Raw genomic sequence first — 23,188 nt, 5'->3', positions numbered from 1 at the left:
CCCGAGTCATGACTGGGTGGTCAAGCCTTACTCAGCCCCAGAGCTACAGGCACAGTCCCACGGACTTGGTACGTGTGACTCATTGGGCTGAACAGAAACACCTGATGTGGGCAGGGGTTGACCCCCTTTTGGTGCTCTCCTCAACATTAAGTGATCTGTGAAAAATGTTAAGCAGCAGCTCCATAGTTGCTTGCTGCATCAAGAAAGACTTGGTTCATTACAGTTTATGTTGCAGAGAAAAAACACACCACCCTTCTCCTCCAGGTACTCCTGCAAAACTGAGGGAAAAAGGAAATAAAAGGATGAAGTGGTTTTCACTGCTGCAAGTATCTCTAAATGTTCCCCTCTTGCCAAGCAGCCTCTCTCCTACGTATATCCTAGAGCTGTACATGAAAAGAACAGGCTCGCAGCAGCCTAGTCAATCAATTTTAAGGCTCTTTGAACAAGCCCCAGAAAAACAGAGACCCCTCATAGCCTGAGCACAGTGAAAGAAAAAAGTTTGAAAGCGTTCCAATTTACAGTTGAGAACCTATTTCAGCAAGCGTGGTTCGATACTCAAAATAGAAGGATTCCTTCCCAGAACACTTCTCAGTAGTCCTTACAAGGAAGGGAGTACTTCCAGCATTCCTGGCGTGTGGGTCTTTCCCCTAATGACACCAGCCCCACACTGAACACTGTCTGGCTCCGGATTTGGGTAGCCAAGCCCAAGTGACCCCAACTGTCACGGGGGTCCACAAACGCTCGTCTGGGAGGCTGGTCCTATATCAAAGGAGCCCTACCCCAAACATTCCCTCTGCTCTTAAAATAACCTGCCTACACCTAACGGCAGTGCTTCCTCACCAGCTGGGAAGCCTACAGCCAAACGACCCGGGCTGGCAGCATCTCTAATCCTAGCTGTGGGCTTCTCCAATGAACCTCCCCAGCCCAGCTTGCTGTGTTTGTTCCTTCATGAGCTCTAACCTGAGAAGATACACAGGCAACGCTCACTGGTGGCACGGGGAGTCCTCCTCCCATGGGAGGACTTGGGGTAGCTGAAGCACGGCTAAGGGAGCTTCCACAGACGCTCCTTGGGTAAAAGCTTAAGCGTCAGGGTTTCCTGGACAAAGTGCAGGACTTCTCACGGCCCTTTTTTACATTACTTACGGTGAAATTCCCTACGTTCAGCTGACTGTAGCTGTGTACATGTAAATCCATGCAATCCACAATCAAAAGATTCCACAATTTGTGGTTTGGTTGTGGGGGGTTTTTTTGTTTGTTGGTTTGGTTTGGTTTTTTTTTTTCCTTTAAACAGGGGAGAAAACCAACAACGGCTCAATCCACTACGTAGCATCGCAGGTCTCTGTAGCAGTCCGAAGTCTAGAGCTGGTCTACATCCAGGCTTTCTCAGGCACCTGCTCTTTTTCTGCACCTCGCCCTTAGCTGCAGCAACGCTGCCCAGGCTGAGCGGTGGGAAGGGTGGAAGTCTGCAGTAACGCTGGGCAACAAGGCTTCCCGAACAGTGCATGAGAAAGTATTTCCGACAAAGACACTCCAAGCAAAACTTGGGGAGGGTCTATCCTTTAGCCTTTTTCTTACCTCCCGAAGTATTAGTATCTGTAGGAGGGGTACAAAAGCAGAAAGGTAATCTTGCTTGCGATACTACCTGTGAAATAATTACACGCGCGTGTAGACTGCTGAAAAACAAACAGCCCACGCACCTGAAGAGTTTAATTTCATGAGCCCTTAAGAAGCTCTCTCAGAAGCAATAAAAAAAGAAAATGAAATTTATAATGCAGTTTCTCTACAACAGAGTAAGTGGAATAGGTAAAGACATGTCAAATTAACTCACACAAGCAGGAGGACCCTCCCAAGTCCCACCCAAAGCATTCACACTCTAGGACTTCAAAATAAGAAAGCCATTATGGAATTTAAGACAAAAGTAATTTTATTGTCTACCAAATCACACCTTGCTTTTTTTTTTTTCTTTTACATATTCCAAAACAAATGAAGGAATTTTTAAAATGTAATATTATGTAAAAACCCATTTGCCACAAACTACTGTACTCAGTGGAACAAATATATATTTCAGGAGCGTGGCCAATTGTAAAAATAATCCTATGATATAAACATTGTTCATAAAAATACAGTAAAATGCACTTCCCCCACCTCAATAAATACACTTTTAACGCTGTTTCTAGTTGGCATTTTAAGCCACTAGAGAGCTCTTAATGAAGAAACCATCAAAGTATAATTTCTCCTTATGTACTTTTACAATTATTGCAATAGCATCCAGAACTGTAAGCATTTTCCTTGTAGTCTTTTCTTTCTACCTTCAGGGGAGTCACAGACAGGAGAAAAGATTTATCTATAAAAATGTGCTACTCCCGTATTGATTCCCACTTTGGAAATAATTTTTAAGGTTTTCTTTCTTTTCACTAAGAAATAGTCCATAGAACAAACTGTTTCAACAAAGAATTCTCCAGAATTACTCAGAAATTTAAAGTCTATTGTCCAGAGTTGTAGTTTTGTTTTCAATCCCTGTTTATTATACTTAAAATTAAAAATTAAACAGTTATGTTAGATAAAAATAGAAGTTTTAGAGCATCTTTAACAACAACAGCTAGGCTAAAGGTTTTGTTAGAAAAAAGAAAATCTCGCCCTTTTTACAACTCTTGCAAATTTTTAAATCCAAGTATTGACTTGAATTGTAGTTCTGCTTTCCATGCACACACAAAAACACACAATTATATATACATAGATCCCTGATTAAGACATTTTCCAAATGGCTTATTAAAAATGTAAAAGTCAATTTCAACTGAAGTCACATTTTGTTTGTCCAAAGCACACTCATTTCTTCAGAAGACGAATATTTCTCTTCCTTTCCCGTGATGCTTCCTTAGAGGTTCTGTCTGTCTACCTGCGAATGAATCAGTATTTTACACATCACACAGCTTGTGACAATAAGTTAAATACTACTGTGCCCAGTGAATGAGTGCCTTTTAAAAACAAACAAACAAAATCAACTCTGTTTCATGGCTGAGGCCATGGCTAAGAGGCTGACAGGCTTATCCTTCTTTCTATGCGGGCCTCCTTCACTTCCATTCATTAGCTGTTTTCTGAAGCATACAAAGACTGGTATATTTGGCATACTTGATGGAACAGAATAAAAACAACAACAAAAACCTATTAAAACTCTTGGTGACTTCTCAGATTCATGGCATCACCTACAGCTCTTCCATTTCAAAGTGTGTGTTAAAGCTGTTTGCCATGGATGTATGTTCAAAGATCCTTGTCAGGCTTGGTTTCAGTAGCTCCACAGAATGACATGACAGCTGCTGCGAGGTATCGCTCTTCAGGGCCATGATCTGATCCGCCCCAGGATCCCTTCTGTCATAGTACAGAGCCCACAGCAAAGTAATTGTGAGGATCATAGCCAGGATCTGCGTTACTCCAATAGAGATTCCTAGAAATCTCAGCACTTGCAATTGCTTCGTCCCCCTCAAAAAAGTGTACATTTTTTTACCGCATCCCTATGAAACAAAAATAGATTTTAAAAAGTTAGTCAATATTAACTGGCTTGCAGTTCCCAAGCTTTAGCCCATCCTACCTAGTGCTGGCTTTTCTGGCTCCCCAAAATTTCTCTCTCACCTCCTTCAAACAATACTTTGAAAATTATTTTGCCTACTTTTTAATCGCTTCCATAATGCCATCTTTAAGTTTTCTCATACACTGAGAGTTCACTGCATGTAACAAGCTCCAAGAGATCTGTGCTAATCTTCAATTCAGAAATCCCTCAAAGTTGATCTGAGTTCCTATCAACTATCACTGATTTTTAAAGAAGCTCAACTGGTTTTGCAAAGGTTTAAAAGCCATTAAATCCTCTTAATCATCTTGTCTCTCTCCTTAAATTGCAGATCTTCAAGGTTGTCAACTATTTTAAACTCTTTAGATTTTTTCTACAAATAATACCACGAAGTTAAAACACTATTCTAGGCAAGATCTACAGACCTGCATAACCTCGTCAAGTGTTTTTTCCCCACCTTTTCTCTTTTAGTGTTTTATCTGGACTCACATGCCAGTTTAATAGTTCTGCAGAAAATCCCTAGGGAGTAGAAAAATCATTAAATTCCAGATACCGCTTGAGTAAGGAGCATTGAACAGAATAACCTGTAACAGAGGACTTCTGAAAAATTTCCAGAACGCAGTAGGTACAAACAGACTTTCTTTAGTACTTCGTGGTAATAATATCACATACATGTGGCATTACTCTTGCTTTTTATTCTTGAACTAGAAGAATCTCCTCATTGCAAAAAGCATACCCACTTATGCTAGTTACACTCCGCCTACCAACCCCATCCATAGACTGTATTTTAAATTTAACTGGCTTAATTTCTGATCTGAATGTAGAAACTTCCCTGTCAATTATTATGATGGTATTATACCAAGAGCCAGTTTTGCCTCCCATCTTGTACTGGGCTGTTGCTCCTTAAAGCACAGTAATGTCCCGAACCGCTGTGAGAGTAGCTGTAACAACCCACCCTGCACCAGGCTCTGCACAAACCCGGGCAGGCAGCTAGACCCTCCTCCAAAAAGCTGACCATCCACACGCTGTATGAGAAAGATGGTCACATACACCACCTCTGCAATTATTTACAGAATAATAGTAATTATTACCTATGCAGAAAAAGTCTGATGAAAACTTTGTTAAAACACCACAAGTTGAGGTTTCCCAGAAATGGAAATTTAGCTTTTTCCAAACCATTAGTGCATGCTCCACAGTTTGCTTCCGTGGCCAACTAATTACTGTGCGAGGCTTCAGGAAAGCTCCCAAGTCCTCATAAGGCAGCAAGGATCCAGTGCAAACACAAGCTTGTTGCTCAGGAAAGGTGATGGCCAGTCATAGAAAGGATAAAACCTTGAAGAGAGGGCCCCTAGCTACTCTGGCCAATGCTTATTCTCTATTCTAAACTTTGCAGGGCTTCACAGTACAAAAATCAAAGGAATACAGCCACCAAGGGCAAATTCATAGTAACAAACTGAATGGGATAACACCACGAATACTAACAGGCAGTGGTCCCAGAAGACAACATCAGGAACCCATCCAAATGGGCACTGTCTTCAAAATGTCATTTTTGCATTTATATCCTTACTGCATATTTCTTACAGCTTTTCTATGAAAAAAAGCAATTGATCGAAGTGACAGAATCTGAAGATAGGACATAAAAAATAACACTTTTCAATCACACTGAAATTCCCCAAAGACAACAATTTAAAATGCTACAGTCCTGAATTTATTTGATGAAAAGCCCGATTCCTGCCTCACACACAAAATATACACTGCAGTCAACAGATTTTTGTCTAGGATCTAAATAAAATTAATGTACTACATGATAATCGTACCAGAGTAAGTTAAAGGATCTCAACGTTTTTGCTCCATTCATCATTTCACTGTACCATTTTCTAAACATTAACACAGTTTAGACACAGAACAAGGAGTAAATGTGGATTCTTTGAAATTTGAAAAGAAAAAACCCAACACTGTAGCAAAAGCAATGTAATGGAACTTGATGAGGAACAAAAATTGTCACTTTGGTGTCTCTTTTTCTTCAACTAGAAGACAGTGTTGTAATTATACTACTTTCCAAATTTGTTTTTAATTACAGAGAAACTGGCTGCATTTTAATACTTTTGATAACTTTAAGGGATGAAGGTACATGCTGGTCACAATTTAAAAATGCTCAACCACAGCAGTATTCAAATTCAGTTCATTCGCTGCCTAGAGGAAACATCCATTAACAGAGAGCAATAACATTAATGCCTACATCTCCTGCAGTACAGACACATAACTGAGACAAATTACGCTCAATCTAGATAGACTGCCTCCCTCCATTTAATGATGTTCTTACAGTTCTGCTCTAATACACGTTCAAAATCAGTTTCAAAATTGAGAAATATCCAGCCACCCCTGTTATCCTCACATTCATGCATTTTATTTCTGCTTATGCAACACATTCATAGTTGGTAGTGTGCAATTAAAGAGTACATAAATATACTTTCCTCGGCAAAAGTAAAAGTTTGTCACTGAACAGGGAGCTCTTGTTGACAACTCAGAAATAAAACTTCGCAGCTATCATTCAGAAGAATTAGCTTGAAACTCCTACAGAGCTATGGATTAAAGGCCTGATTCATATTTACTACAAAGGCCATTTTATATTTTCAGTCTTAAAATTGGAACAAAGCAGGACCAGCTCTTAAATAAGGCACTGCTCAGAGTAGAAAAGATAAACCACCAGTACATTCAACAGATCTGCTGTGTACTCAAATTTTGAGTATACTCAAAATTATGCTAGAAAACAGAAGAAAAAATATTGAACATGAGATTTTAATTTTTCTGAAGATATCAACTCCTACCAATCATTTTATTTAGGCTACAGTTCCCGATCGCAAGATGGGCAGACGTCCCTCCCCTTGTCCTCAGACCACAACAAACCTCCGAGGCCACATCGTCATCTGACGCACCTCCCTCACAACCACGTTCTTTCTAAGGTTAGTCTGTTCCATGAACTGCACCAAAGGTGAAGCTCGTCAGAATAAAAGCAGTCCAAGAAGACTAACACATTTGAAAAACAGCTTTCAAAATCCAGCAGAGGAAACATGATTCCTGCCAAAAATATTCTCAAGCAGAACTGTAAGCAAGACACCACCTTTATTTCTACCAAAATTGTATTGTGAAGGATTCCAACTTCGACTACAGAAAACTCTGAGATCCCAGCAGAAAATTACAACACAGCTACAACAAAACAATTTTATTAATCCTACCCAAACCAAACTTCAGTTTTCTGAAGTACTACAAAGAATTTTTCTGAAGTACCAGAATGGACTTGCGAAGCATTTACGCAAGCCAATTTTAGGCTAGTGAGGCTAATCTCATCAGTCTCCCTCTCAAACCACCAGACTATGCGAGTTTGTTTTGAATCACTTTCTAAAAAAGCTTTTCTCCTTCAACTCTCCAAAGCAGAACTCAGACAGATTAGCCTTGCAAGTGTAAGTTGGTTTTGCACAATATTGATAAACATATTAGCAAGTATACTGTACGAGCCTGTGAGACAACCCACAGGCAAACACCGTGGAAAAAAAATGTTTTGCCAACCAAATATTTTACATATCTCAAAGAGCAACAGAGTATTTTTGTGGCTGGTAAAACAGAACACAGCCTGTCCCTTTTTGGAATGGATTCTGCAGTCAAGAACGAAAAATAAATTTGCTAAGAGCTGAATCCATCCAAAATGCTCTGGGGTACGGTAGGGTAAAAACCATAAATGTGCCCTTTAGGTTTCTTCCAGGAAAAAAGCCAGGCAGCCTTTGTTTTTACCACGTTGGTCTTAATACAGCCCTTATGTTCTACACCATCATCATCTTTGGCTATTAATTTCCTCCAAGTAGAACCAAAAGAACCTGAACATACGAAGTGCACAGAGAATCACTTTCCTGGAATACGGTTGTGGGAATGAAGTGTTAGCAGAAGAGATGACGTGAGAAAACTTTGCAGTTTTGTCAAGACACTGCAGTGATTAGTAGTCCTTTTCAGAAATTTTTCAGCTTCCTGAGCTCAAAAATTAGTTTTTCATTGAGTGACACTGTTTACATACTCTTGCTTTTTCACATAAACAGGAAGGATGCTCAGGGCAAATGAACATTCTGCAGCTTCTGTACATTTGCACTCCTTGAGGGCTCTCTGTACGGTATCAATACTGGCACAGTATTACAAGAAGCAAGCATTATTGCAGAGTGAGTCACAGTTCTTTCTCCTTCAAGAATGCGAGAGAGACTGGCAGGCCCCAGAAAGAGCCCAAATGGCTTTCCCATTCAGAGACTGACACTTCTTAAGTGTAACCAGTGCTGCAAGCCTTGCCATAAGGCAGGAGGGGCCCTACAAGTAGCTGGTGGAGAGAAAACAGCCTCTGCTGCTGTCTTTAAGGTTCCCTAGCGCAGACCAACCTTCTGAGGCAGCTGCCTTTTGGCAGCTCTATCTTCTCTCTTCCTCGGGGGCGTACACAAGGCCTAGGACGGATGTCTGAAAGCCCAGAATAGATTACGTAACTTCTGCTCAGAGCGTCAATGCCATACAAATCCAGCAAATCACTCCATGTCAGCGATGCCATTTCCCCAAAACTTGATTGTTTCCTGGCAATAGCTAATATTCATCTTGGCTTGTTTATATACTGAATCTCCCCTGCTTCAGAGGTATCTCTCTATAACCCTGGAACAAGAGCCGCATAGTAGATACTTGTAGGAGTCTTGAACAGCAGTAAGAGACTGGGACAAGATAAAACAGTTCTTTGGGTGCTCTTCCATAATGCAGAGTTGCTCTATCCACTGGAGAAAGGTTCATGCTGCAGCATCTGAAAGCACGCTTCTCAGACCCACCCTCCTTCCTATGCACCCTGTATTACTCTTAAAGCAAGCAAATGAAGAATGCACCTTTTCTCAGATCCTCATAACTACTTGACTGAGACATGCTTTTTGTCGCTATTGGACTGCCTGGACTGTTGGTCATTCTGATATTACTGCACGTACAATTAGAGGTCTTCAGAGGTCTGTTAGCATAAAAAAATAGTAAGTAGCAAAGCAGTCTCCAGATAAAGGTAACTTTAGATAACATTTTTGTGAGAACAGTTAAAAGAGTTTTAGTAGAGAACGTATTCACTTGTTTTTGTAATTTTCACCCTAAGAACAGTAATGACTTGCTACCATGATCACCTCCCTTACCGACTTTGAGTTCAAATAAGCCCATCCTACTTTTAAGGTTGGGGGTTTTTTAATTCTTTTAAAATAATGATCATACTGTAGTATAGAAGAGTTAGAGAAAAAGAGCATTTTCACACAGTTTCTATACAGGCTCACAGTAGAGCAACTGAATTACCTGCCTCCTTGCATGAGCCCTGTTAGCGAGAGACCTCTCATCTTCTAAAGGATTTCTCAAAAGCATCCTTCCCTGTACAGACCACTAGAGTCCTCATTACCATAGGGTAAATAGAATTTCTCTTAGTTTGGCAAGCTGGAGACAGGACATACACCAAAACAAAATTTGCTCCAATCAGAAAAAAAAAATAATTAATCTCCAACCTAACCAATATAAAACAAATACCTCAATGTTTAAGCACATCTCAGATGTTAACTGCATTGCTACTAACTTATCTCACTTCCAGGTAAGGGTGGCTGGGTGGCTTCTTTCCCTTCTTCCTTCCTCCCCCCACTTCAGCATTAATAAAAAAGAAACATAAACAAACACAATAAACACTTTCCATAAACACGATTACTGTACAAACACTACAAGTGCTGAGTTTGGTAAATTACTGGATCAGGAAGACTTTGCAAAGCCTTCCAAAATATCCACATTTTTCTTCTTACCTCCTGATAAAGGTCACTGAGATCCTCGTGATGTGCCTGCTTAGAGCATCCTGGGAACTCTCTGACACAACAGGAGTCAGGCGGCCAGTCCATCTCTGTCATTTCCAGCCAGTCTGTGAAGTACACCACCCCACAACATTTAAACTGCAAAGGAAGGATTAGCCAAGATCAGCAATAATGATGCTACTTTTATGAAAAAGTAGGTCATCAAAAAAGCTAAATACATTCCTATTAACAACTTTCAAAATATTTATGTAGGACTAAAAACATCTACCAGAGCTTCCACGTATCTTCTTTTGCTGTACTTTGACACAAAAGCAAGCTGAAAAATCTAACGTAGTGATCAGTGAACACCTCAGAAACAGCCAATGATACTGCTCTGTCATTTAAATCCCAACTGCTCCCTCAAAGGATGCTTCACAGAAATTGTCCTACCCTGTAATTCTGCTATCCTTACTACAAGGAATTAACACATGATAATTTCACGTCAAAAGGGTGACTAATGAGTAGGTATACCTGTGGCTGAAGGAAGTAGTAGGAAATTATGATTAAGGTCTTACTAGCGAGGACTATTCCTGCAAGGCTACAGCTGTGGACACATCTATTGAAAACTAGATGAGAAAAAGCACAGATTCATCTGAATACAGAAAAAAAGAAGAGAAGATTTTAAAAGTGAGAAAAAAATGTATAGAAATCACAAACACTGAAAGGAAAAAGGAAAATGGAACGAAGGGGTATCACACTAAAATAAACACTGCAATAGAATCAACCATAAAAGCAGGAAGTCTGGCTGCAAAGCAGATGAGCCATAATTGGCTATAAAAACCACCAGGACTAACAACCTGCCTTCTCTTCTGCAAAGCACACCGAGAGATTTAAAGCCAAATGACCAGCCTGCTACATTCCTAGCTGCTTTCACATAAAAAAGGGCTGAAGCAGCTACATTAGATTTTCTTTGGCATTAGATGGGGACTTGATATGACTGAAAAAAAGCCTCGCTGCAGGAATAAGATGGTGCTTTTTTCTGTCTGGATGTTCTCCAGTACCAGCCTGAGTGTTTGTAAGTCATCGCCTGGTTCCTTTGACCCACAGGCTTGGGAACATTTGCCCCTCTTACACGCTTCAGAGCCGGAGTCCTGTATACCACACCACTACTCGGTCACAATCGAGCAGATCAGTGCCCACACATCACGTTGGCACACACCATGCCTTGACTTCAGCCATCCTCTTCCAAATCTCACTTCTTCCTTTTTCACCACAGCTTTAATGTCTCTGTTTTTATCAGTTTGTTAGTCAGTCAAAATCCTCCCAACACAGGGCTTTCTATGCGTGGAAAGCTCAAGCTTTGGCTACTCGTAATTGCAAAGAGCACCTCATTAAACAACCTTTTCTTACTCTCAAATCTTTTCTTCCCCCCACCCAGTTCTTCCTTCCTGACTTCAACTGACCCTTCCCATCTTCCTTAGCATAGTCACAACTCTGATATTAGACCAGCAAGGGCACTGGGGGGGAAAACACATTTCCTATCTCTCTCAGATGTTAAAAGATACAGAAGAGCGAGCACAAAGCTGATCAGGCTGAATCTTTGGGAACAAAATTGTAGTTACAAATTTTTTCTTTAGGAAAGAAACTGTAATGCTGACTGAAGAAGGGCCCCAAGCATAATGCTCATTCAGGCATAAAGAACATACCAGGCTCACACATCCACCATCTGAGTTATGACTAGACAGAATAAAAATGAAAGCCCACCAATAGGAAGGAGCTGTAAAAGAGCCTTCTCAGTTCACTTCAAACTCTCCCCAAATCATTCCTCTGGTCAGAGATGGAATATAGGAAATGTACCTTCTAAAAGGAACTTTTTATCCCCCGGAAGAGTTAAGGCATAGTTGAAGTTTTATTACTAATATTCATATTAAACCCAGCCATTATGACGACACTACAACCACCAGGAGGATAAGAGGCAGTTTTTAATTTAATCAACCTATACATTTAAACCAAAATACAGTAACAGCTTTATTCAAGGAAATCAAGATCATTTGATTATATTATCTCAGATACAGAACAGACACAAACACTTTGCCTGTGTATGAAGAATTACTCGGTTTCACAGAGCACTTGCATAGCCAGTTCAGGGGACTGGGCGGGGGGGGGGATGGTGGTGGTGGTGTAACCTCATGTGGTCCTCACTCTTTCTTTCAGGTTTTAGTATAAATACAGACTAACCAAGTGCTGCCAGGAAATGTTTAAATAAACAGGAAATCTGTGCAACAATGATAGACTTCAACATTTCAACAAGGGCAGCACAATGACAGGCATTTAAAGAGTTCTTTTCCTGCACGTTGAGTTATATTTGGAGTTAATGGGTTTTACCTTGGGCAATTTCATGTTTTTGTAACATAATACTTCATTCTTTAAAAACAGTTCTGAATTTTAGTAGGCTAGAGGGCAAAGCTGTGAATACACAAGGAAGCTTTTTGGTTCGTTTCCCGCTCCCCGCCCCCTGTCAAAGGAAATAAAAACCCTGATCACTTTCTCAAACCTCAGCCAAAGAGACAATGTTGGCATCTTTTTGGAAACTTTCTTTCCCACTCATTTCCAGCTAAACACGTATGTCCGTGAAAGGAAACTAACAGCCTACAGGAAGGAGAGCACAGTTTAATATTAAAGCAGCATATAGAAATGTTCACTTTATTTTACCTGCAGATTTTTAATTTTATATACATCATATTCTTATATGTTGTAATAATCCTAAAAGGTGTTGGTGTCCTAACCCTACTGGCAAAGGAGAAGACAGTGTAGCATTTTAACTGAATTTAGTAATATCCTTTTTTTGGTGTTTTAGTATCTTTAGGGCCTACAAAAGCTCAAGAGTTGGATATCAAGTGATGTTAAATGATATCATCACTGCACAGGGTTTCACATTAAATGAACTTGCATTTATTTACCCATTCACTTAAAACCAAACCTTTTCCTTTAGCAGCTAACATTTACCAAGCACATATTACTTCAGCAGATGAATTAACTGTCATCTTACCTCTCGCTGGAAGAAATTCCAAGCATGGGTGAGCCACTGGTACCTAGGTAGGCCATAATTGGTCATCCTGGCTTTCAGCGTGATCATATCGGACCACTGCACTGGAACCTGGGGCAAGGAAAGAGAAGTGATTCACACAACAAATCAGTTGGCTTGTGGCTCCAACTTCCATCTGTTCTGAGATCTTTCCAGTGCAATGACGAAAATAACTTTGTATGCAAATAAAACAGGAAAAAAAGTGCTTTAATTTTTATGATATTGAAACTTGATGAGCCTTTATTAAAATATAAGGAAAAAAACGTTAGTTGTATCCTTTGCTTACAAATTAATGCACACTGAAAAAGAAGCTGCATTTCGGAGAGATTCAGAGATAGTTAGGTACAATTTGATTATACCATTACCAGATTTCTTACCTGGAGTAAAACTTGAACTGAGCCCCAACCATGTCATCAGGGATGGCATTTGTCTGCCCCAGTTTAGGTATCTCCCTGGCGTTGTCTTAGTCAATAAGAAGAAACGGGCAGCCGTATGGGGCAATTAATCTCAAGATAAGTATTTTTAAACACAACAGATGTATACGATTCCCTTGAGATGAATTCTACCCCAAGAGTCTTTTCAGTGGCTTTCTGGCTTTGCCTGGAATCCTGCATGCAGGTATCCTGAATGTACTCGCTTTCAGTATCTTGCTCAAGAACAGTAACAAGGAAGCATAGACAATGAGGCCCTGTGAAGTTTTCTCTTCACACACACTCATGGCCTTGTAAATCTTTTCTTCTGAAAGAAGGATTCTCAAAGTATTTTTCATTCAAATTTGACTACTCAGAAGTGAGGTGCTGGTGTTGTCCATTGTCAGACTTAGACCCCCAGTTAGTAACTTGTTAGAAACAATAGAAGCAAGTGCTATCGCACCTGGCATACAATGCAGTTAAGAGTAAAGATAAGAAACTAATTTCTGTTCAGCACAAATTTCAGTGTGCCAAACTAAAACCAGGAGCTGAACACTTTGCAGTTGCCCTTCTAGGCACACATACCATTCATGCTGGGTTTTGCCTTATTCCCATTAGCCTTAATAGTCATGGTCAAAGAAGTCACAATTGCAGGATCAGCTTTCATTTGGAGGGCCCAGCTCCTCTAGCTGCTATGACTTTGCTGTCCTGTTCAATTTGGAGTGAACATTAAGGGTATTCTGCAAATAGCAGTAAATGTTATTTAAGAAAAAAAATGATCACAATACTTCCCAAGGAGCCTGGTCTTTGTTGTGCTAGATGCTCTACAAAAGTATAGGGACAATCACTGCCTGACTGACCCTGTGATCTACACAAGAACATTTGATAGTGTTTCATTACTACCAAGTTATGCTACATTTTTGACGCCATGGTAAAGCTTCATATATCATAATTATGAATATATTAATAATACCCCAGAACTTTTAACACACCTTTCACTTAGCAGAATTTATTCTTAAGCTATAAAGCACTGAACTCACAATTGTCCACGTGAAAAATATGTTAGCAGTAGAGTACTAAAAATATTTAAAAACAATATCACAGAATATTTCAAACATTTACACTGCTCACTATAATAAAATAATTTGGTTTCATACTCAATGCATTTCTCTTTCTACTGCGTTGGGAATTAGCACTCTGCTTTCTTTGGATAATATTAGATATCACTGCAATTAAGCTCATATTTGCTAGACTATTTTTTTATTTTCTTATTTGAGTTGAATACAGTCCAGGTTTAGGCACGTAACACAAGGCATCCAACTTCTTTATGAAAACAATGGAAAGCAAAGGGGGAAAAAAAAAAAAATCACAACACGAGAGAAGGAAATTAAAAGCAAGGCAAAACAACCTAAACCCCAATGTAGGAAGGCAATTTGAATTCTGGAGCTAAGGAGGGATATTGGAATCTGTGTGTTTGACTGCTCCGAGAATGCCAACATGTCAAACTAAGGACTATGAAACAGCTTCCCGTCAACTCATGCACGTAGTAGTGCACATTAAGATGCCTATGTCTATATGCACTATACACCCACACTTCTCTGTAGTGCGTAGACAAATAAAAACTAGAGATGCTGGTTTGATTTAAGCATAAGTTCTGTAAAGCTCAGTTTGCTGTTGAGATCTACTTATTATTACTTTTCTAATGAGTATCAAGGCTTGACCAATGCCCAAGTAAGCCGAGAACCCACACTGGCTTTTCAATCTTGTGGGTGGAATAAATTAGTCATGAGGCACACTTCACGCTGAGAGCTATCATGAGCTGGAAGGAAAATTGTTTATATAAGGACGCTTAGAGCCACTTGTCCACACGCCAAGGAGAGCCCATATTGGATCAGCAGAGGCAGTTACGCCTCAGTGACATTTTTGACAACATCACCCACCCACATACACTAATGCTAGCCGATTCTCTGAAACCCACCAGGGGCTTGTGTGATTTCATGCTATGCTGAAACCGACATGACATCAAGTCACCCCCATGGGTATAAGAGGGAGTTGTCTTAACTTTATCAAGTAGAGTAGGAGAAAGCATGCTCTAGGGAAGTGACCTGCATAGATATGAAAGAACTGCTGAAAAACAACTGTGCTGTTTCAGACCTCCCCATTCCCTAAGGGTCTCAGCAGCAAGAAACGTGAGTCTGGCCAACCTCATCACACGAAGAGCAGTAGTGTTAGGACAAAGGGAATAAGAAGAGGAAATCAGATGGAATGGGAAAACAAAAAACCCCAGTATTTCAGGGGATGACAAATAAATAAATAAAAATGTATAAAGGGAGAGAAGAAGACAGAAGACAAAAAAAGAAAAGCTATTGCTGAAGAGATTTTTCTTCTGTACTGTTTGCATGCTCATGTTCATACAATTGAACTCCTGGGAGAAAGACAAAGAACCAGAGGAGCGTGGAGTATCCGAGTTCACTGTGACCCACTGCAGAAGGTGCTGACACGGAGCTCAGTGCTGCTTCTTCTGGCAAAGGGGTGCAGGGACAGCCTTTTTTTTTTTTTTTTTTTTTACTGGAGGGAAGCAGCATCACCAGTGCCTTGACATATGGTAGGCCTGTCAGCTTTTATCAAAATGTCCCAGGTTTAGGTCTCAGTAGCATAGCAGCTAACAAAGTTTTGGGGTCACACTAAAACACACCATAACTTCAGGTTCTCTAACTGACTAGTGAAGGCTGGAAAAGGCATGTACCAGTGCACTGAAGGCTGTTATTCCAGGCAGCTTCCACTGACAAGATTTCTGTGGAAAGATGGATGATAGTTATAACTGTCATCCTTGGCAAAACCCCTGCAAAGGGAAGCTGTGCCCATAGGATGAAGCATGCCTCTTGTCTGCGTTCCCCATTTTAAAATGCATCCACCTAAGATGACATTTGACGTAAAGGGATAGCCTTAATCACTGTTATATTAGAACACTCCTCTGGAATCTGTACCACAAGGGAATGAATGCTGATGCAAAGTGCTGCCACGTAACTTCAGGATTCAAATCTGCCAGATATTCCTTTGGTCCCAGTACCATGTAAATATCAAGAAGGTTCCCTCCCATCTTATATAAATGTAATTGCTACTCACTGTTGGAAAGACCAGTATATTGGGCATATCTGGGCAGCTCAGAGAAAATATTTGTCTCTCTATTCATAAAAATATACCAGACTGAGTACAAGACGTAAGGATGGAGCAGCCAGCAGAATAACATTTTAGTTTCATTTCTGCTCAACACTTACTTATCTTGCACGACGGTTACAAGTCTTCAGTTTGAAAATTAAAGGTTGGTACAGCGATAAAAACTAGACAAAGATAAAACCTCTTCACAAGTTTACACATGAGTGTTTTATAGCTAAGACATGTTTTGCTTAAAACTAGCATTTATAGCTCATGGAGGCAGTGTGAAGATTTCGCCAGACAGCAAGTCCTCTATTGAAAGAACACACTGTCTGTTTACAATGTGGTACACTCAGCTATAGCTCTTTAAAACATGAGGAGCTTTTGGGGCAAAATCCCTTCAAATTCTCACATCCCCTCTCTCAAAATAGCCTATCTTAAACCTGAAGTTCATACTTTATCCTCAAAGCTTCCACTGACTTCAGTAAGAACCTGCCTAAGCAAGAATTAACAAAAAAAATGAAGTCCTTAAGTCAGGGGCTGCAGGATTTGGCTCTCAAATATGGAGGGGGTGGGAGAAACCCAGATACAACCTTCCAGACAGACAAGCTTTCCCAGAAGAATTCTGTTTAAAAAAAAAAGGCAGTCACTTGAAATTAGACTGTCAGAATAATGAACAAAGATAAACACTACAGCAATTAGAAAACAGCTAGCTAATGGAAATTTCTGCTTTCTTCTGTTGAAAAAATGCAGCCTCCTTTTCTGACTCACCGTTATTTCCTGCTCGTAGGTCCAAACACCACAGGCCAGTTCAACACAGAATATTACAAGCAAACTTCCAAAGTACTGCAGAAAATAGAATGGTCTTAATTATTTTTGATATTCAGTTTGACTTTGAAAAAAAAACTTAACAATATTAAAGGACATCTCAAAACATTATTAACATTTCACATGATTTAAGACACGGAATCTGAAATACATTTCTGTAACCAAAATATTAAAGATTCATGCAACAAACTTTCTAGAAGTTTACATCGTGACATTTCTTATTAACGTAACACAACGCCTGTGAACATTACATCGGGAGAATAAATTAATTTCCTTGTTGCCCAAGAGTACAAGGCTCTCATGACACATTACGCTAAAACAGTTGCAAAGAGGACAATCTTTTTTCCCTCATATATGTGGTGGGGGCGGGGAATCTTTTTCCAGTGCTATCCATTTAAGCAACATATCCAAATCATGCTGAGTGAAAAGGGGGAAGAAAAAAAGAAAAAAGAATAAAAAAGAGAAAATTGACAAGACGGAAGCAAATAAGGTTCTTGAAAGCTATCTTCTTATCAAAGTAATTTAGATATTTGAGGTCAGGCATAAATGTACCAATATTTATTGAGATGGATTGAAATATCTTTGTCTATTACAAGATCTAACCCTTTAACTATTTAAAAATAGAAAATACTTGTATAAACAAAGAAGCTGTACAGGTCTCGGTTAAGAAAAAACTGGTTGCTGCAATTAAAAAGAGTAGGACTATATTCTGCATAGTGTCAACAAACCCTTTCTGAACTGCAGAATAAAGCTGCATGGAAATTAAGACTGCTTTAACTGGTGTTCTCTATTAAAAGTAACCCATTTATATTTTATTTAAAGCAGAAGTATAGTTCCATTCATTGGCAACTCCAAATTTTCTTCCATGTCAATGGACTGAGCTCCCCCTTGTTCTCAGCATACATGACTTAAAGTCTTCATGGATTTTAATTTTATTTGGAAATCAGAGAAGCACCATCACAATATAAAATAGAATAAATACATAATTCCATTAGTAGGATACATGCCAAAAGGCTTCTAACTTAGTCATTTCATTCTGGAATCTATTTAGGACAGGTATAAAAGACACAAAACACATACTGAGGGTAAGTGAATTTTTTTTTCTATTAAAGGGTCAGTAAGCCATATTATTTAAAATGGAGAATATAAATCCACAAGTGTTAGGATTTAGCAGTCAACTACATGGCAGCTTTTTCATTCACCAAGTCTGGAACTGTGGAATTCACAGATACCTTAGCAGCTACTGAACACTGTCTTGCCTTAACTTCTACTTGCTGATCAAATATAACTCCCCAAATTACGTTTGTAGATGAAAATAGCCAAATTAAAAATGTGCATGTAAAAATATTCACGTGAATTTTCAAGAGAAACCTGTCCTCATACCCTCCCCCCGCAAAGGCCTGTTCAATAAATATGGTGTTGAAAGAAGAGGTCCTGTTTTACTAGTCTTCACCATGTTACTTGCATCTTCATAGTCATTATAGCTGAACAACACATCGCATATCCTTACAAATCAACACTGTAAGAACACACAGAGGTCCAGTATGGCCTTCAATAACCAATACATTCATCCTCCAGAGGTCCAAAAGAGGAAAAAATGAGTCGTACCTTGTAAGAACAATGATGCTTTCGCTAAAAAATAAATTAATGAGCTTCTAGACAATGTATCCACTATCACTGTAGTGCCTGCAAGTTATGCAAAGGGTTCTTTAAAAAAACCATGGAAATTTACTTTGCAAACTATTGATTTTGAAAGGAGGAAAGAATGCCACAAGCTTTAGCTCTTTTAATTCATACCAAAAAAAATGTTTAGGGACACTATGGCTAATAACGACATTTTGAGAGGGAGAACATTTTGGCGAAAAGTGAATTCGAGTTCCAGCTGTCAATTTCAGTGGTTTTATACTCTAATTGAGTAACAAGGCTGGGACTGTCTGCTATCCCCAAATCTTATACAAAGTCCCTGATCATGGTGAAAACAATACATCTGGTGGTGTATGTATGGCATTCTCTGGAAAACTCTAAATTTGCAGTTCCTCGTAACATTTCATTCATTCACCAACCTTAACATTTGAAACTTCCTCATTTTTGTCAGTGTATAGTTAAGAAAGTTTGTGGTAGCAGCTGGAGACAGAAGAGCCAAAACCAAGATTTTCTCCAGTTACTGAATATAGCCTGGGATAGAAAATTATTTAGCCCAATTCACTCATAAACCACTTCTAGGTCTGCCAGGAATTCAGCACTCCTGACTAGCTACATCTGGACACATCAGGGCACTGCGGAATCAAGCCTTCTGTCCTTAGAAAGCACATCTTCTGTCCATAAGGCAAAAGAGAAGAAAAGACCCAAGGAATTTACGCACATGAAAGCACATGCTAAGAACTGAACAACTGCAGGCACACCAAACTCACACACAGGAGCTTCAGTTTCACTTTGCTATGGAAGGGGAATATTATACCTCTCTCTAAATGCAATGGTTTGCAAAACAAATAATTCTTATGTAAGTTGTGTGGGGAAAAAGACCCTCTAACCATTATTTAAATTTATTACCCCTAATTTCCATCTTCCAAATACAGAAATTATTACTGGCTTCAATGCTTATTTCTTGTCCCCAATTAAATTCCCACAGGAGTCTGAATGCTAAATGCATCTTCCTGCATTTACACATTTCTGCTTTTTGCCAGAAACAGGGACTTGGTTTTGAAGCAAGGCTTAATATTTCTTCCTATGGGCTGAGTGGCTACGCTTTGTCCAGGAGATTAAGTCACTGAGGAGTACTATTGTACATTAAGCTCAAAACTGCGCCAGCAGGTCACTTATATTACCTTCTACAGCATGCCTCCCTCGGAGCACTCTTGGCCATTGCTGAGATAGTCTACTGTTTTTTTCATTTCTCTTTTTTTTTTTTTTTTTGGCAGGGAGAGGGTAGGATAGGGGAAGCCACAGAAGCGAGTGGTTTTGCAAAGATATCTACAGGTTATCATAAAATAAAATAGAACTACAAGCAATTAATGCAAAGCCACGATCACTTCAGGAACTAGAGACCTTTTACATGGCAAATACTACAGACTTAACATTTCTCTTTTGTAGGCAATTGCTAATCAGTATCATTCTCTCCCTAGTCAGTCTATGCAAAGTCATCAGAAAATTGAAGCGGTGCCTTCATCCTGCTAGAAACCCGGTGGAGTCAGTTTCACTGAAAAGCACTAGCCATTTACTGCTCCTTACTAAGCCATGGAGATGCATGTGGCCAAGATCCCAAACTTCAGCATCCCTGCAGTGTGAAATGGATGTTGCCAGTTAGCAGGAGCTGGTTGTCCTGCAACCTCTTCATTAAGCTTGCTCACCACCACTGGCCACAGGGGAGGAAGGCAGGCAGAAAGACAGGCAGCAGCTCTGTAAAGCAGTAGCTTTCCAACAGCAGCATCTCCTCTAATACCTGGAATGTTGCACAAGCACCTGGATTTTTTTTCTGCAGCGATGTATGGGCATGTGTGTGTGGCTCCATTGTCAGAGTGCATAGCTGCAGTACTGACAGCCTGCAGAGGCTTACACAACTGTACTCTTCCAGCACATCAGCCCTGAAACAGAGGTGAAGGAACTGGGGGCTCCAGAAGAATGCTGTTCCCTGCCCTTTCTTGTAAAGAGAGTAGACAGGAAAGAAGTGGGAACAGAAACAAAGGCATTACTGTGAAAACCACTTCCAGAGAGATGTAAAGACAGAGAGATGAAGGGCCAAGGAAAGATATTAAGGATACTCCCTATGTAATCACCAGATCTTGTTCTGCTGGAACACTCTTCGTGTGGTACAGGCGTAAAAGTAACCACAGACGACATCCTCATCCTACCCTGAAACCTCCAATGCAGAAACCACACATCAACAGGACAGAAACCCACCACAATGACTACTACCTGCTAGTGCAGAGACACTACCAGGTCATACTCGGCCACTACAGCTTCTAACAGCCTCCAGAAAGGTCTTGTACTTGTGCAAGTCAGACAACCGTAAGTCCACTTCTACAGGGAATTCATATGTAAGACAGAAAGGACAGTGGGCCATATTGAATGGAAATCCAATCATGATAAAATTCAACCACAGAAGGGAGGTAACCATCAAGTAAATAATCAAAGACAGGGAAAAAAGAAACCAAAATTGGGGACTAGCATTGAAGTAAGAGGTTTTGTGCCAATTCAGAGGCCATTCAGATAGCTATCTGCATAAAGACTATCAAAACCTCATAAAGCACTAAAGGTATGTGGTATTTTCAAATATGCATTAAAAAAATCAAAATAATTCAAAACTGTTTTTAGAAAGATCTGTATGGACTGTCTAAATAGGATCAAAAGTTTTAGTCTGAATAAGATTTCTGGACACTACAGGGGCATCCCATAAGAGGGTACAAGCTCCGTATATGCCAGTGCTTCACACATGGAGCACATACACTCTGGCATATGCCCAAAATGTCTTCCTATCTCTCCATCTAAGGCTAAAAACTGAACTACAAAATTAATTTATCCTAATTAAATTATGAAATTTTTTGCTATTCTCCTTGTTCTACCAAACTGAGCAAATGACCACCACCACTCAATACATTACAGGAACACATTTCTTTCTTGATCATCTCAACCATTTAGATACAAACACAAATAAAAATAGCAAGTGCAAGCACAAAACCACTATTACTGAATCTAAAGTACTCTGCATTTATTTAAAAGGTGTTTGTTCCAACAACTCCATTCTGTTAAGAGAGTAATGGTGAAGAGCACACACATGGCATGCCTCCCCATAAAATCTCTCCCTCATGGCTTTCTATCCTGAAAAGTACAGGATTTTTTTGTTGCAATCGTGGGCAACTGCAGGGAAGAATATAAAGCCTGAAGCACAATGTGTTATGTTTTTTGCAGAGATGCAATACAAAACTCTTACTGTAGTTCTAGAGACTTTTTGTTTGTCTTGAATATGCCACATGATTCCTGCAATTAATCACTTAATATAACTTGTCTATGCTTTTCAGGCAACAGATGAAAAGAACTGGTGAAAAATAACCTTCTACTTTTGTTACTAACATGGCAAGAGGACGATGGAAAAACTGGGACTTCAGAAAACACAGTACATGGAGGGATTTTATAAAAATTTTGCTCCTCTTCCCTCCCCAGTCCCCATTTTAAGCGCCCTTCTCCAAAGTAATTCCAAGAACACCGAATTTTTCAGAGATTTTTTTGACAGTGGAAATACTAGATTCTAATTACATTTAGCAAAGGAAAACTAGAGTTAAAACTCTAGGGTCCTGCAGTAGTCTCCTTCAGTGCAATAGCCAGGGCAATGTGAATACCCAGTGCCCTATTATCAGCCACCATGATAATCCCACTGGCACAGATACAAAACCCACATGACTGTCCGCTGAGGATGCCCTTCCAAACTCGGGTGTAAAGCATTATGCCAGAAATGAAGCTCAGAGCAGGAGCCCTCATGGAAATTTGATGACTTGGGATACTTGGTGACCAACAAGTCACTATGGCCCTCGGTGCCGAGCAGCCCAGGCAGGTAAGGGTAACCATACTACGACGCTGTGCATACCCAAGTATGTTCCTGAAGTGATACCATGTGGTTTTGGGGTTTTTTTTCTGCTCTGCCACAGCTGGATTTGGTAATTTTTTGCCAATGACCTATGGAATGCCTCATCAGCATTCAGCTACTATAGCCTGTAAAATCAGTGGGCTGTTAGCCCACACACAAGGAGAATCGAAGACCTGAACACATTCCCAGTCATGCTCTCTTGATCCTGCTCATACCAAACATGGTATGATCATTTTGTTTGCAGGCTGAAGTGTGATTTGGAAGCAAGAGTCTAGGCAATCCGCAAAAACATGAACCGAGACAGGGCTCTGTGCAGCAACCCAAATTTCATCAGAAGTAGAAAGGCACAAGAGTTGCTTAATTCATCTTTTTTTCTCCCTCAAACCTTACAGTTTGCATGTTGCATGATGCTCCTGTTACTGGGATTAGGACCCTATTTCATCTCTTCTGACAGCTTCCTAGTTAACTACTGTCATCCTAGAAGACTTCACAGTCTACTAAATTCATCCCTAGAGAACAAATATGTCCCATAACACAACATACTCAAAATACTGACTTCTTAAGCCCACTTCCAGACAGTGAGAAAGCAAGACAGCATTCTGTATATGAAAGCAAACAGCAATGGTTGGCAGGAGCTAATGACTGGAGTCAGAAGTTACAACACAGTGAAGAAAAGGGAGAGCTTGGGGAGGCGTTGCAGCTTTTGGAGAATCTGGTCTACAAGACTGCAGAAATCCTTCCATTTTTGAGCAAATG

At 39.9% G+C, this 23,188-nt stretch overlaps 1 protein-coding gene across 5 annotated transcripts in view; it reads right to left on the bottom strand.

Annotated features, from left to right (window-relative positions):
• Window positions 1-1,906: 1,906 nt before the first annotated feature.
• TSPAN12 (tetraspanin 12) overlaps window positions 1,907-23,188 on the bottom strand; it is a 45,231-nt gene continuing 23,949 nt past the window's right edge. For all 5 annotated transcript variants that reach the window (XM_049814424.1, XM_049814421.1, XM_049814422.1 and 2 more), the window contains 4 exons: window positions 16,798-16,872; window positions 12,425-12,532; window positions 9,391-9,534; window positions 1,907-3,509 (listed from right to left, as the gene is read on the bottom strand). In XM_049814424.1, coding sequence (XP_049670381.1) covers window positions 3,204-3,509; window positions 9,391-9,534; window positions 12,425-12,532; window positions 16,798-16,872 — 633 coding nt within the window. In that variant the 3' untranslated portion in view covers window positions 1,907-3,203. The remainder of the gene's footprint in view (window positions 3,510-9,390; window positions 9,535-12,424; window positions 12,533-16,797; window positions 16,873-23,188) is intronic.

This window comes from Accipiter gentilis, chromosome 11 (assembly GCF_929443795.1).
Source record: "Accipiter gentilis chromosome 11, bAccGen1.1, whole genome shotgun sequence".
In the NCBI taxonomy this organism is placed as follows: Eukaryota; Metazoa; Chordata; class Aves; order Accipitriformes; family Accipitridae; genus Astur; species Astur gentilis.
This window is presented reverse-complemented; position numbering and strand designations above follow the sequence as displayed.